Genomic DNA, 16,004 nt, shown 5'->3' with positions numbered 1-16,004 from the left:
AGCTGGTTTCAATCCCCACCCCATTTACCTCTGGCTGAAACATACCATTTGCAATCTTAGTATCCCACTTGATTCTGAACTGAACTTTAAACTTACATGCTTTTCATGAATAATGTTACTTCTTCCACTGCAACACTGCCCCCATCTCAGTCCTTCCACCACTTCCTTCCACACGCCTCTGTCCACTGAAGCCTAAGTTGTGCAATACTCTTGTTGCTGGCCTTGTACGAGCAGTAAACTACCACAATATCATAAACAAAAACAGAATTACCTGGAAAAACTCAGCAGGTCTGGCAGCATCGGCGGAGAAGAAAAGAGTTGACGTTTCGAGTCCTCATGACCCTTCGACAGAACTTGAGTTCGAGTCCAGGAAAGAGCTGAAATATAAGCTGGTTTAAGGTGTGTGTGTGGGGGGCGGAGAGATAGAGAGACAGAGAGGTGGAGGGGGTTGGTGTGGTTGTAGCGACAAACAAGCAGTGATAGAAGCAGATCATCAAAAGATGTCAACAACAATAGTACAATAGAACACATAGGTGTTAAAGTTAAAGTTGGTGATATTATCTAAACGAATGTGCTAATTAAGAATGGATGGTAGGGCACTCAAGGTATAGCTCTAGTGGGTTTTTTTTTTTATACAATGGAAATAGGTGGGAAAAGGAAAATCTTTATAATTTATTGGGAAAAAAAAAAGGGGGAAACAGAAAGGGGGTGGGGATGGGGGAGGGGACTCACGACCTAAAGTTGTTGAATTCAATATTCAGTCCGGAAGGCTGTAAAGTCCCTAGTCGGAAGATGAGGTGTTGTTCCTCCAGTTTGCGTTGGGCTTCACTGGAACAATGCAGCAAGCCAAGGACAGACATGTGGGCAAGAGAGCAGGGTGGAGTGTTAAAATGGCAAGCGACAGGGAGGTTTGGGTCATTCTTGCGGACAGACCGCAGGTGTTCTGCAAAGCGGTCGCCCAGTTTACGTTTGGTCTCTCCAATGTAGAGGAGACCACATTGGGAGCAACGAATGCAGTAGACTAAGTTGGGGGAAATGCAAGTGAAATGCTGCTTCACTTGAAAGGAGTGTTTGGGTCCTTGGATGGTGAGGAGAGAGGAAGTGAAGGGGCAGGTGTTGCATCTTTTGCGTGGGCAAGGGGTTGTGCCATAGGAGGGGGTTGAGGAGTAGGGGGTGATGGAGGAGTGGACCAGGGTGTCCCGGAGGGAGCGATCCCTACGGAATGCCGATAAGGGGGGTGAAGGGAAGATGTGTTTGGTAGTGGCATCATGCTGGAGTTGGCGGAAATGGCGGAGGATGATCCTTTGAATGCGGAGGCTGGTGGGGTGATAAGTGAGGACAAGGGGGACCCTATCATGTTTCTGGGAGGGAGGAGAAGGAGTGAGGGCGGATGCGCGGGAGATGGGCCGGACACGGTTGAGGGCCCTGTCAACGACCGTGGGTGGAAAACCTCGGTTAAGGAAGAAGGAGGACATGTCCTCCTTCTTCCTTAACCGAGGTTTTCCACCCACGGTCGTTGACAGGGCCCTCAACCGTGTCCGGCCCATCTCCCGCGCATCCGCCCTCACTCCTTCTCCTCCCTCCCAGAAACATGATAGGGTCCCCCTTGTCCTCACTTATCACCCCACCAGCCTCCGCATTCAAAGGATCATCCTCCGCCATTTCCGCCAACTCCAGCATGATGCCACTACCAAACACATCTTCCCTTCACCCCCCTTATCGGCATTCCGTAGGGATCGCTCCCTCCGGGACACCCTGGTCCACTCCTCCATCACCCCCTACTCCTCAACCCCCTCCTATGGCACAACCCCTTGCCCACGCAAAAGATGCAACACTTGCCCCTTCACTTCCTCTCTCCTCACCATCCAAGGACCCAAACACTCCTTTCAAGTGAAGCAGCATTTCACTTGCATTTCCCCCAACTTAGTCTACTGCATTCGTTGCTCCCAATGTGGTCTCCTCTACATTGGAGAGACCAAACGTAAACTGGGCGACCGCTTTGCAGAACACCTGCGGTCTGTCCGCAAGAATGACCCAAACCTCCCTGTCGCTTGCCATTTTAACACTCCACCCTGCTCTCTTGCCCACATGTCTGTCCTTGGCTTGCTGCATTGTTCCAGTGAAGCCCAACGCAAACTGGAGGAACAACACCTCATCTTCCGACTAGGGACTTTACAGCCTTCCGGACTGAATATTGAATTCAACAACTTTAGGTCGTGAGTCCCCTCCCCCATCCCCACCCCCTTTCTGTTTCCCCCTTCTTTTTTTTTTCCCCAATAAATTATAAAGATTTTCCTTTTCCCACCTATTTCCATTGTATAAAAAAAAACCCACTAGAGCTATACCTTGAGTGCCCTACCATCCATTCTTAATTAGCACATTCGTTTAGATAATATCACCAACTTTAACTTTAACACCTATGTGTTCTATTGTACTATTGTTGTTGACATCTTTTGATGATCTGCTTCTATCACTGCTTGTTTGTCGCTACAACCACACCAACCCCCTCCACCTCTCTGTCTCTCTATCTCTCCGCCCCCCACACACACACCTTAAACCAGCTTATATTTCAGCTCTTTCCTGGACTCGAACTCAAGTTCTGTCGAAGGGTCATGAGGACTCGAAACGTCAACTCTTTTCTTCTCCGCCGATGCTGCCAGACCTGCTGAGTTTTTCCAGGTAATTCTGTTTTTGTTTTGGATTTCCAGCATCCGCAGTTTTTTTGTTTTTTTCTCTACCACAATATCATGTTCTACACTAACGCCTGGTCACCCACCACCTCATTCTTACTGAGTTAACACTGGCTGCCTGTCCTTCAACATTTTATTTCAAATTCCTTGGCATCTTTAAATCCCTTCATGGCTTTGTTCCACCAGCTGTCATTTCCACCAAACCTATATCTTGTCCCAAACACTACTTCCCTAACTCTAGCCACTGTAAACTTCTACTCTTTCCTTTATCTCACCAAAGGCAGCAGCAACTTGCATCTACATATCCTATTTACTGCAGAAAAATATCCCAACACACTTCACAGAGCGTTACCAAAATACAGAAGCCAAGTCCAAGAAAGAGATATTGGAGGTGGGGGTGAAGAGTGACCAAAACGTTGGCGAAAGAGGTGAATTTAAGGAGATGGAGGGGGTAAAGCGTAGGTGTATAGGGGAGGGAACTCTCCAGCATAGTACCCAGACAATTAGAAGCGCAGCCACCAATAGTGCAGTGAAGCGAGGGGGATTACATAAAAATATGGGAATTAGAGGAATGGACACTTGGGGTAGAGGATGGGGTACAGCAAAAAAGAAAGTCTATCTGCATTCCAGTCTAAACATCTACATCTGGTCAACTGACCTAACAACTGGCCAAACAAAGATTCAACCACTAAAACAGATATATCAGCAGTAAGTGCATTGCCATTATTATCGAATTCTCAGTAATGACCCACCTGTTCCAACTGATACAGTTTATAAAAGTATCGATGCCAAAATTCTGAATGTGACACCGCTACTGGCACCTGTGTAGGGGGGAAAAAAACATGAGTTCTATTGCACAACTTAAACATGTAACCTTTAAACTGATTAATTAATAAACTACCAAATATTTTGGGAATTGAGCCCCATTCAGATCTTTCTCTGCCAGCCTGCATAGCAGGCATTAAATATGCTCCCCAAACTCGATCAAGTTATTTAAGCTGCCTGCTAGGATTAATGCCAAGTACACCAAGGTACTGTCTTCAATTTTTTAAAACCATGATAAAGTGTTTGGCATTGTGGATAAAGGAGAACCGGTGGATGTACTGTACATAAGATTGTTTATCTTTAGGAAATCTAATAGAATGTCATCATTTATTGCAAGGGAGATTGGATATGGAAGTAGGGAAGTCATGCTTCAGTTGTACAGAACACTTGAGACCACATCTGGAGTAGTGTGTACAGTATTGGTCTCCTTATTTAAGGAAGGGTGTAAATGCATTGGAAGAAACTCAGAGAAAGTTTACTAGACTAATACGAGGAATGGGTCGGTTGTCTTATTAGGAAAAGTTGGACAAGCTAGGTTTATATCCGCTAGAGTTCAGAAAAGTAAGAGGCGACTTGATTGAAACTTTTAAGATCCTGAGGGGTCTTGACAGGGTGGATGTGGAGAGGAAGTTTCCTCTTGTGGAAGAATCTAGAACTAGGGGTCACTGTTTTAAAATAAGGGGTCGCTCATTTAAGACAGAGATGAGGAAAAATTTTTTCTCTCGGGGGTTGAGCATCTTTGGAACTCCCTTCCTCAAAAGGCAGTAGAATATTTTTGAACATTTTTAAGACAGGGGTAGATAGATTTTTGATAAACAACAGGGTGAAATGTTATTAGGGGTAAGCGGGGAGGTTGCAGTCAGATCATCCATGATCTTATTAAATGGTGGAGCAGGCTCGGGGGGGCCGAGTGGTCTACTCCTGTTCCTAATTTGTATGTTCATATGTTTGTATCTATCAAGCTGATGATTGGGAATTTACTGTGCAAGCCTTCAGGGAAAATCCACCAAACCATATCATTCCATGCCATATGATAGTGGTACATCATTATTAACAGGCTAATAAATAAAAACTTTGTAATAGGAGGCATTGTTATTCCCTGTTTCATGATTGTTCAAGTGAAGTGAGTTTGGCCATATCAAATACTGAAATGACCCCACAACGCAAAACTGGCCTATCAGGTGATACAGTTGAGATTGATCTAGCAATCTCATTCAGAGAGAGAACCAGCAAGAACAAGCAGAATGGTTTACACAGTACATACCATTTTTGTGTAAAGCGCACGTACTGAAGGACTGTTAACCAGCAGGCCTGAGATTTCCCCTTTTTGGTCTTCAAGATTAAAACCAGCAATCCATTCTTCATAGAGTTCTAGGGGACCTAAAGACAGACAAAATCAGAGCCTATTACAAAAAAATCTGCATCCTGAATTATAAATTCCAACAATAAAAGGCATCTATTATAATCTTGTATTGTGATTATTGTTTATTCTTACTGCTTCACCAAATGGGTCTGTCAAATTAATCACAATTACACTGGGATGGGAGGGTTTTGTGCTGAATGCTCATTTTTAAGTGAAATTGGTTTTATGTTACAAACTAATTTCACTTGAAAGTATAGGGATTTTGCAAAGTAATTAATGGGCTAGCATACCATGCCTGGAATCTTGCCGAGAGATATGTGATGAAAGGAATTTGTTCTCACTACTGACTAGGTTCTGTGAAAAATAATTAAGGTCTCTACTTTTAAATTTTATTTAGAATAAGCTAAAACACCAGACATCATTGAATAGTAACTACAGGTTTTCATATTCATACAGAAAATATTTCCATAACTTAGGTCTAGAATGTATAGACAGACAGCATAAAATCCAGGAGGCAAGTGTCTGTACAAGGAAATCAACTACACCAGGGAATACTCACACTTTTATTCACTGCATGACAGAAAAAATATCTCGCACTGTAGACAGTGCAAAGCAGAACGCAACTGATAAATAGCTATGAGGAAAGGGTAATGACCTGAAATTGTTATTATGAAGCGATGGCTCAGGGAAGCAAAATTCAACAGTGAACAGGGCACTGAGTAGAGCGTTCAACTCAACATGATTACAATTACCCAAATTCTTCCTTGAGGCTTTTCCCTCCCTGGTTGACGCTTTGTAAATACAAAGTTGAAAACAATCTTTTTATTAAGAGCTTCCATCTCACTGAGGAGGCTTCAGGCAATCCATCTGCAACTACCTGCTCTGAAAACTCTGCTGACATTTTGACAGCTGTGACAAATTACACCATAACGGCTGAGACTATCAACAGCATTCTAAAAAAAATCAAAACTATTTCGCAATATTAACAGATCTGTTAAAAATATCCCAGCATCCAGGTCCAGATCCGCATCTTCACCAAAAACTAATCAGTTCTTCCTTGGACCATACCCTGCCTATGTACTAAATTTTGTTGAAATCTGTCCATTAGTTTTTGAGATATATTGTTTCATACAAACAGATAACAAACAGGATTGAAAACATTAGGATGATAATTTGAAGAATAGATAAATTATTCCCTGATAATATGTTTGCGATTGTTACAAACACTAGGACCAAGGGATACAAACTTAGGAGCCAAGGTAACCTAGGTTTGGTTACTTTACAAAGAGAATGGTGAATATGTGGAACAAACTGTCTTAGGAAGCAGATGGTGCGAAAAAAATTGAGAGATTCAAATGGATATTTAAAGAAGAGGGGAATATACTGGCACGAACCTTTGGGATTGGCCAATTCATTGTCTTTTCCACTCTTATACTTTCCTACATATCTCATTTAATCCTAGCAATATAAAGTCTCTTTGAAACTTACTGGCTATTAGAATAAACTCAACAGGCATGAATCCAGAAGATTCATGCATTAGACAAAAACTCACTACTACATAGCTTGTAAATGATGAACATTTGTTAAAAAGGCTCAGTTCCATGAAGTTTCTTACCATCTGGCTCATTGCAGTACGTTGCCGGATCAGCCTGTAGACTGTAAAGACGAGCCTGAAAATCAAAACAAGGTTATTTAATTAAAGCATTGGCAATCAGCAGCAATGGCTCAAAGGACTTATTCAGCAAAAGTGAATAGTCATAGTAAGTTTCAAATCAGAAACTGGTTTCCCATATGATGCAGAATGATATATGACTATGCAACGGAAAAGAGAAAAATGGCAGACTGTTTTCTTTCATTTTTCTGTTGGTGAGTTTAAATATTTATCAAGTTTTCCCTTGATGTAAATAGTTATTATTCTCAAAGGGTTAAACTTTACACATACAATGCAAGCTATTTTGAGCAACTACCAATAAAAAGATCTGCATTTAAATAGCGCTTTTCATGACCACCGAACATCTCAAAGTACTTTATAGTCAATGAAGTGCTTTTTGAGATGTAATCATTGTATAGTGCAGAAAAAACAGAATATTAGCAGTGACACCATTTCCAATTAACTCATTAACTCTTTGAAAAAAGATTGCAATAATTACTTTATGTAAATGCAATAAATTGGAAAAATTGAATAGGTGTATATGCTTTCAATATAGGGTTGTTGAATCTGTATATTTGGATATATGATGTACTATCATTGAATCCAGGCTGTGAACACACTAAAGCAAACGAAAGCTGTATTTTATAACACGCATTATTAATGTTTACACATTTCATTCTCTGCTTTAAAACAGAAATAAATCATCTATATGTGGGTCGTCTGCATTGCTGTTATGATTGCCTTGGGACCAAGAACCAGGGTAGAAATAACATGAACATACAAAACAAGACGTTTAGCCCAAAGTTAAGGACAAAATATTTAAGCACAATATTCAAGGTTTTTCAGTTAAGTAACTAATATTTAGTAAGTGTCTTTTCTACATTTGTCACAAATTTATTCTTCACTTTCCAGCAATGTAGTTATGCTAGTTGCATAACGTATGCAATGTGCTTCCACTCTCTACTTTTTCATGCACCCAAAATCAAATACATAATCGTAAATGATGGAAATGGAGCCAATATTCAGTTGACGAATCAGTGCAACTCCAAATTGAACGCCACTTGGAGGAAGCACTAAGAGTAGCAAGGGCGCAGAATGTACCCATCACCAAGAGTGGCTTGGTGGCACCACTAATGACCACTAAAGGACATAGCTGCTAGGCTGGGTCTATTGCAGGTGGTGAGGGAACCAACAAGAGGGAAAAACATCTTCATCAACCTGCCTGCCGCAGTTACATCTGTCCATGACAGTATCAGTAAGAGTGACCACCGCACAGTCATTGTGGAGATAAAGTCCCTCCTACACATTGAGGATACCCTCCATCGTGTTGTGTAGCACTACCAACGTGCTAAATGGGATAGATTTTGAACAGATCCAGCAACAGACTGGGTATCCATGAGGTGCTGTGGGCCAGCAGCAGCAGTAGAATTGTAGTTAAACATAATCTGTAACCTCATGGCCCAGCATATCCCCCACTCTACCATTACCATCGAGCCAGGGGATCAACCCTGGTTCAATGAAGAGTGCAGGAGGGCATGCCAGGAGCAGCACCAGGCATACCTAAAAATGAGGTGTCAACAAGACTACTTGCATTCCAAACAGCATAAGCAGCAAGTGACAGACAGAGCTAAGCAGTCCCACAACCAACGGATCTGATCTAAGCTCTGCAGTCCTGCCACATCCAGTTGTAAAAAAGACCATAAGACATAGGAGCAGAAATTAGGCCATTCAGCCCATCGAGTCTGCTCCACCATTCAATCATGGCTGATAAGTTTCTCAACCCCAGTTGATCCCAGTTGGGGATTCGGTGATGGTAATGCCATTGTATGTCAAAAGGCGATGGTTAGATACTCTCTTGTTGGAGATAGTCATTGCCTGGCACTTGTGTGGCATGAATGTTACTTGTCACTTGTCAGCCCAAGCCTGGATATTGTCCAGGTCTTGCTGCATTTGGGCTTGGACTGCTTCAGTATCTGAGGAGCTGCAAATAGTGAACATTGTACAATCACCAGCAAAACATCCCCACATCTGCAATCATCAGCAAACATCCCCACTTCTGACTTTATGATGGAAGGAAGGTCATTGATGCAGCAGCTGAAGATGGTTGGGCTGAGGACACTACCCAGAGGAACTCCTGCAGTGATGTCCTAGAGCTAAAAGACTGACCTCCATCTTCTCAAGGGCAACAAGGGATGGGCAATAAATGCTGGCCCAGCCAGCAAATCCCACATCACATGAATGAATAAAAGAAATACCCAAAATTCATAATGCAACAGAATTAGTTTGCATCCTGAAATCCACACATTGCTGCAGTAATGAAAATTTTTTGAAAACTTCAAGTGAGATCCAAGCATAGCCTGTGCCAAAATGGCTTTAGAAATTATAATTTATAAACATCCATCATGTGGCTGGCTACCACAGTAACAGCCAAAGGTACTCTAAGTATTAAAATAAGTAACTACTTAAAAGATTAGAAGTGAGCTGTAAATTATTCCAAGTACCTTAGTACTGTCATAGAGTTCTGTAGTACCAGATGGTGTTGCAACCAACGTTATAACATCACAATCTATAGTTTTGTCTGGAGGAGGAGCAAATGTGTCTGAGAGGACTCCGAGAATGTTTGATAATCCTTTTTTGACTTGCTGCCCTGCTCCTGTAGAAGTTTCTGCCTACAAGCAAAATATCAAAAGAAACGTACTTAGTTTTTATTATTTCCTTCAATTAATATAATAAAACAATGCGTACTCTATCACTATACTTGGCAACTTCTGTAAAGGGATATCATTTCTTTCATTTATTTGTTTTTTTTTCCCTATTGAGGGTCAGGCCTTTATTGATAATTGTAAAACTTCCTAAACTTTATTCTCAGTTTATGAGAGATATTTGTTTCCTGGTGATCACTCTTCACATTAGCATTCATGTGTCGGGAGTTCAAAGAGACACTGAAGTAGCATTTATTGAACACAGGGACAATACCGAGAACTTGCTTGGTTGCGAGGTGGGGGGGGGGGGGTGGAAATAAAGTAATGTTATTCAAATAAATAAAGAAATTGGATTCTGACCTGTATAGTGTATAACAAATTGAAAGACTTAAGAAGTCAGCCATGGATTTTCTATTAGTCACAATTATCTTTCCATTGCACCTCAAGCTGCTCAAAAGCTAATTAATTAAAAGCCATATAAATTCTCCCAAAGGTTGCTCTGAAAATCTTGCCTAACACCAACCACTGCAACTGTTTTGAGTACAGGGTTCTGTGACAAAGTTATGAAAACTGTAAAATCATGAATGGAAAAGATGAAAAGTAAAATAAACCTTAAAACACAAGACATACTTGTGAATTATGCAGGGCGAAATCTAGACAGGCGGTTGGGATATTCATCGTTGAAATAGAATCATAGGTTGCAATCAGCTAACATTCATAATCAGGACTGCCTTTAGGACTAAGTTTGCCTTTCTTGGTGGCAACATCTGAAGAAGCATCTCATCACGATGTGGAGGACTGCCTCCTGATGAAGCCACATTAACAGCATTTGTGGAGATGCTTCAAGTTGATCCATCCCAAAGAAGAGCATGGTAAATACAAGGGTTAATGCAGGAAGCTAAAAAAAAAACAAGTTTACCCACTTCCCCCCTCCACATCTGAACATTCTCTTCACACTAATAATCTTCAACCATGAAGCACTACTGAAACAAAGGGAGGCTGGTTCACTCATATCGGTATGCACTCAACATCAGGTGAAATAAACCAGTCTATTCAGTGAGTTATGCATGGTAACATTCAATTATCAATACCCTGTAACCTGTAGAAAATATTGTAAAAATTGCTAAGCAGCAGCGATGCTAGCCCAAACAATTGCAAGCCCTCATCAGGAAGTCTGTTTGATGGGGGGGGTGAGAAGAATAGATATTGTACATTGGAATGCTGTGCCTGATTTGTATTATGCTACATCAAATGTTTGTACCTGGAGTCACCTATATATTGAAGTAATGCAGATATATACTCACACTCAGTTTTTCTTTCACAGCATTCGCAGTGGCAGCAATTGTACATGCTGTATCATGTTGTACCACATGTGAAAACTCTGCAAGGTCCCGTTTCATAAACTCCAACGCTTCAGTAGACTGTTGGTGGGGGACAGGGAGATGTCATGAACAGTATTATATTCTGTGAAGTTTTTTTTAAAAAGGAAAAAAAAAATCTTTCATCCCTCTTATAAATTCCTCTATCATTTACCATTCCTAGGCAAGCAGTTAACGTGCATTATTTGTTATCTGATAAATACACTCCAAACATTAGAAGACAAAAAAAAAGCAATGTAGGTTGATTGGTTGTTGAATTTTGCTTTCCTCACTGTACAGAAGCAATCTGTTCCATTCAATCCATCACTAAACAGACCAAGAATCATCCTCTGGGATGTTTTAGTTTGATTCCACCATAACGCTTTAGGAGACAATATGATAGTACACTAATATTCCATATAAACTAATTCACCAGTTTCAGAGCATGGCTTAAAGTTGATGCTTTATGGTCCAATTTGGCAAATCTTAGCAGCATTCCCAATCTTCAATATTATCTACCAAAATAATCTTTGTGAATCCTCAGACCATAGTACGTAAAACTTTTAAAGGTAGGCTCTGTTCTTACCTTTTCTTTCACTGATTGGAAACCTTCTTGTATCCAGCTCCCCCACCAACTCCCACCAGATTCCCTGCAGAGCAAGATATTCATTTAATTTTAATTGAAACATTTATACTAAAACATACTTATCCACAGTTTTGTAATTTTGCATCCTATTCATTTTCTGTTTTGATGTTTTGCTGAACAGTCCAGCTGTTCGGGGTTACTTACCAATTGTGCCAGAGTACAAGTATAGTCACTTGCAGCTAGAATGCCCTGAGCTCACAAGTTTAGCAAGACTATTTAGGGAATGTGGGAAGCTAAAGTACTTCCACAACAAAATGCTAAAGTTAGCTAAGGCACAAATCACTCACGCATTTCAAAAATCTGGTTATAGATGTGTAACAAAAGAAATCTAAACACAAATCAACTATCCTCAAGTCCAAGAATTGATGTGGAATTAGGCTAAGAGGTTATAAAAGTGCACTGCAAAGAAGATTACCACACTTGAGAACACATCAATCCAATCAACTATGTATGTCAGTGCACAGAGACAGTTATGAAGCTTTCTTTGGGAATCTTAAAAAGGCGATGATCAAATGGTTGCCACACACAGAACAAAAATAGTCTAAAAATATGCATGGTTTTAGAGATTTAGCTGAAACATAATTGAGAATTAAAAAATGTATCCATTACAACAAAACATTCATATGATTTTAAATTATCCAATTTTTAAAAATTGCCTGTAGCACAAGAGAGCTGTAGTCACATTTACTTTTCTTTTTAAAAAAAAGTCTCCTACTGGTGAAGGTTTATAAATATCGTAACTTCCTGATAAAAAGTTTAAGCTTGCCTTGATTTATAGCACTTTTTGGACCAAAAAGCCATTGAATGTAGAAGCACCTGTGCCACGAATGGAGTTTCCTGAACGGTTTTTTGAAGTATAGTAATGCAAGAATGATAATGAACACAGTAGCCCTGGTTCCCTAATGCAGAACATAGGACTTACGAGAAGTAGGCCATTTGGCCCTTTCAGCCTTTTCCACCATTCAATAAGATCATGGCTGACCTGGTTGTGGCCTCAACTCCACTTTCCTGACTGCCCCCAATAGCCCTCGATTCCTTCGTCTATCAAAGATCTATCTAATTCTGCCTTGAGTAAATTAAATGATCCAGCCTCCCCTGCTTTCTGAGGAAGAGAATTCCACATATTAATGATGCTCCAAAAGAAAAATAATTCTCATCTCCGTCTTAAAGGGAGACTTCTTATTCTTAAACTGTGCCCTCTAGTTCTAGTCTCCCTCACAAGAGGAAACATGGGGAGGTGGTGGCATAGTGGTACTGTCACTGGACTAGCAATCCAAAGACCCAGGGTAACGCTCTGGAATCCGGCCTCGAATCCCACCACTGCAGATGATGGAATGTAAATTCAATAAAAATCTGGAAAACATGAAACCATTGTCGATTATCGTTAAAAACCCATCTGGTTCACTAATGTCTTTTAGGGAAGGAAATCTGCCATCCTTACCTGGTCTGACCTACATGTAACACCAGATCCACAGCTGTGTGGTTGACACTTGATGCCTTCTGAAATGGCTTAGAAAGTCATTCAGTTGTACCAAAAACACTAAAAGGTCAATAAAAAGGAATGAAACCAGATGGACCACATGACATCGACCTAGGCACTGGAAACAACAACAGCAAACCCAGCTCTGTCAAGCCTGCAAAGTCCTCCCTAGTAACATCTGGGGGCTTGTGGCAAAATTGGGAGAGCTGTCGCACAGTCTGGTCAAGCAACAACCTCACGGACTCATATCTTACAGATCAAATCCCAGACGCCACCATCACCACCCAGGGTATGGACAGGCCCAGCAAAAGTGGTGGCATAGTGATATAGAGTCGGGAGGAAGTTACCCTGGGAGTCCTCAACATCAAATCAGGACCTCATGAAGTCTCATGGCATAAGGTGAAACACGGGCAAGGAAACATACCACCCCCCGCATACCCCTCAGCTGATGAATCAGTGCTCCTCCAGATAAAACACCACTTAGAGGAAGCACTGAGGGTTACAAGGGCACAAAATGTACTCTGGGAGGGGGACTTCAATGTCCATCACCAAGAGTGGCTTGGCAGCACCACTACTGACTGAGCTGGCTGAGTCCTTAAGGACATAGCTGCTAGACTGGGTTTGCAACAGGTGGTGAGGAAACCAACAAGAGGGAAAAACATACTTGACCTCACCCTCAACAACCCGCCTGCCGCAGATACATCTGTCCATGACAGTATCGGTAGGAATGACCACCGGCACAATCGTTGTGGAGGCGATATCCCGTCTTCACATTGAGGATACCCTCCATCAAGTTGTGTGGCAATACCACCATGCTATATAGGATAGATTTCGAACAAATCCAGAAAATCAAGACTGGGCATTCATGAGGCGCTGTGGACCATTAGCAGCAGCAGAATGTATTCAACCACAATCTGTAATCTCATGGCCCGTTATACCATTATCACCAAGCCAAAGGATCAACCCTGGTTCAATAAAGAGTGCAGGGGAGCATGCCAGGAGCAGCACCAGGCATACCTAAAAATGAGGTGTCAACCTAGTGAAGCTACGACACAGGACTACTTGCATGCCAAACAGTATAAGCAGCAAATGTTAGATAGGGCTAATCGATTCCACAAAGCGACTCTAAGCTCTGCAGTCCTGCCACATCCAGTCATGAATGGTGGAGAATATTTAAATAACTCACTGGAGGAGGCAGCTCCACAAATATCCCCATCCTCAATGATAGAGGAGCCCAGCACATCAGTGCAAAAAAAAGCTAAAGCATTTGCAACAGTCTACCTGATATTAAGAAACGGCTGAAGGCACTTAATACTGCAAAGACTACAGACCCTCACAATGTTCTGGCAATAATACTAAAGCCTAGTGCTCCAGGACTTGCCACACCCCTAGCCAAGTTGTTGACACCCACAACACTGGCATCTAACTGACAATGTGGAAAATTGCTCAGATATGCCCTGTACACAAAAAGCAGGAAAAATCCAACCTGGCCAATTACCGCCCCATCAGTATCTCTCGATGATCACTAAAGTAATGGAAGGAGTCATCATTGGTGCTATCAAGCAGCACTTGCTGAGCAGTAACCTGCTCACTGATGTCCAGTTTGGGTTCCATCAGGGTTACTCAGCTCCTGAGCTCATTGCACCCTTGTTTCAAACATGGCCAAAAGAACGGAATTCCAGAGGTGAGGTGAGAGTGACTGCCCTCGACATCAAGGCAGCATTTGACCGAGTTTGGCATCAAAGAGCCCTAGCAAAACTGGAGTCAATGGGAATTGGGGGGAAATTCTCCACTGGTTGGAGTCATACCTAGCACAGAGTAAGATATTTGTGCTTCTTCGAGGTCAATCATCTCAGTTCCAGGACAGCACCGCAGGAGTTCATCAGGATAGTGTCCACGGTCCAACCATATTCAGCTGTTTCATCACTGACCTTCCATCATAAGGTTAGAAATGGGGATGTTTTCTGATGATTGCACAATGTTCAGCACCATTCACGATTCCTCAGATACTGAAGCAGTCCATGCCCAAATGTAACAAGTCCAGGACAATATCCAGACTTGGGCTGACAAGTGGCAAGAAACATTCATGCCACACAAGTGTCAGGCAATGACCACCTCCAACAAGAGAGAACCTAACCATCATCCCTTGACATTCAATGGCATTACCATCACTGAATCCCCCACTATCAACATCCTGGGGATTACGATTGACCAGAAACTGAACTGGACTAGCCATATAAACACAATGGCAACAACAGCAGGACAGAGGCTAGGAATCCTGCAACGAGTAACTCACCTCCTCACTCCCCAAAGTCTGTCCACCATCTACAAGGTACAAGTCTGGAATGTGATGGAATACTCCCCACTTGCCTGGATGAGTGCAGTTCCAGCACCACTCAAGAAGCTCAACACCATCCAGGACAAAGCAGCCCATTTGATTGGCACCCCTTCCACAAACATTTACTCCCTCCACCACCGACGCACAGTAGCAGCAACGTGTACCATCTACATGGCTCCTTAGACAGCACCTTCCAAACCCATGACCACTACCATCTAGAAGGCCAGAGGCAGCAGACAGATGAGAACACCACCACCTGGAAGTTGTCCTCCAAGCCAAACACCATCCTGGCTTGGAAATATATCGTTGTCCCTTCACTGTCACTGGGTCAAAACCCTGGAATTCCCTCCCAGCAACACTGATCAAGGTGGCAGCTCATCACCTTCTCGAGGACAATCAGAATGGGCAATAAATGCTGGCCTAGCCAGCGATGCCCACATCCCACAAATGAATAAGAACAAATCCTCCTGCTATCCACCTTTCCTCACAAGGTAATCCTCTTCATCCCAGGAATCAATTGCGTAAACCTTCTCTGCTCTGCTTCTAACCCTTTCTTAAATAAAGAGATCAAAACTGGAGTGAGTACTCCAGATGTGTTCTCACCAACCACAGCAAAAATTCCCTACTTTTATATTCCATTCCCCTTGCAACATTCCATTTGCCTTCCTAATTATTTGCTGTACCCGCATGCTAACCTTTTGTGATTCATGTGCCAGGACACCCAGATCCCTCTGTACCACCGAGTTCTGCAATTTCTCTCCATTTAAACAGTATACTGCTTTTCTATTCTTCCGGCCAAAGTGGACAAGTTTACATTTTCCCACATTATACTCCATCTGCCAAATGTTTGCCAACTCACTTAACCTGACTATACTCCTTTGCAGATTCTCTACCTCCTCTTGGCAAATTACTTTCCTACCTATCTTGGTGTCATTGGCAAACATAGCAACC

At 42.1% G+C, this 16,004-nt stretch overlaps 1 protein-coding gene across 2 annotated transcripts in view; it reads right to left on the bottom strand.

Annotated features, from left to right (window-relative positions):
• Window positions 1–16,004, bottom strand: part of bsdc1 (BSD domain containing 1) — a 62,865-nt gene that overhangs the window by 22,379 nt on the left and 24,482 nt on the right. Inside the window, exons 2-7 of one of the 2 annotated variants that reach the window (XM_041212626.1) lie at window positions 11,176–11,239; window positions 10,536–10,652; window positions 9,031–9,198; window positions 6,494–6,548; window positions 4,780–4,895; window positions 3,443–3,511 (exon numbers count right to left, since the gene is read on the bottom strand). In XM_041212626.1, coding sequence (XP_041068560.1) covers window positions 3,443–3,511; window positions 4,780–4,895; window positions 6,494–6,548; window positions 9,031–9,198; window positions 10,536–10,652; window positions 11,176–11,239 — 589 coding nt within the window. Of the gene's footprint in view, window positions 1–3,442; window positions 3,512–4,779; window positions 4,896–6,493; window positions 6,549–9,030; window positions 9,199–10,535; window positions 10,696–11,175; window positions 11,240–16,004 lie in introns of both variants that reach the window. The other variant, XM_041212627.1, reaches the window with a different exon arrangement.

The sequence above is a fragment of the Carcharodon carcharias genome, chromosome 19, assembly GCF_017639515.1.
Source record: "Carcharodon carcharias isolate sCarCar2 chromosome 19, sCarCar2.pri, whole genome shotgun sequence".
Classification (NCBI taxonomy): Eukaryota; Metazoa; Chordata; class Chondrichthyes; order Lamniformes; family Lamnidae; genus Carcharodon; species Carcharodon carcharias.
The sequence above is the reverse complement of the archived record's forward strand: the minus strand, read 5'-3'. Positions and strand labels throughout refer to the sequence as shown.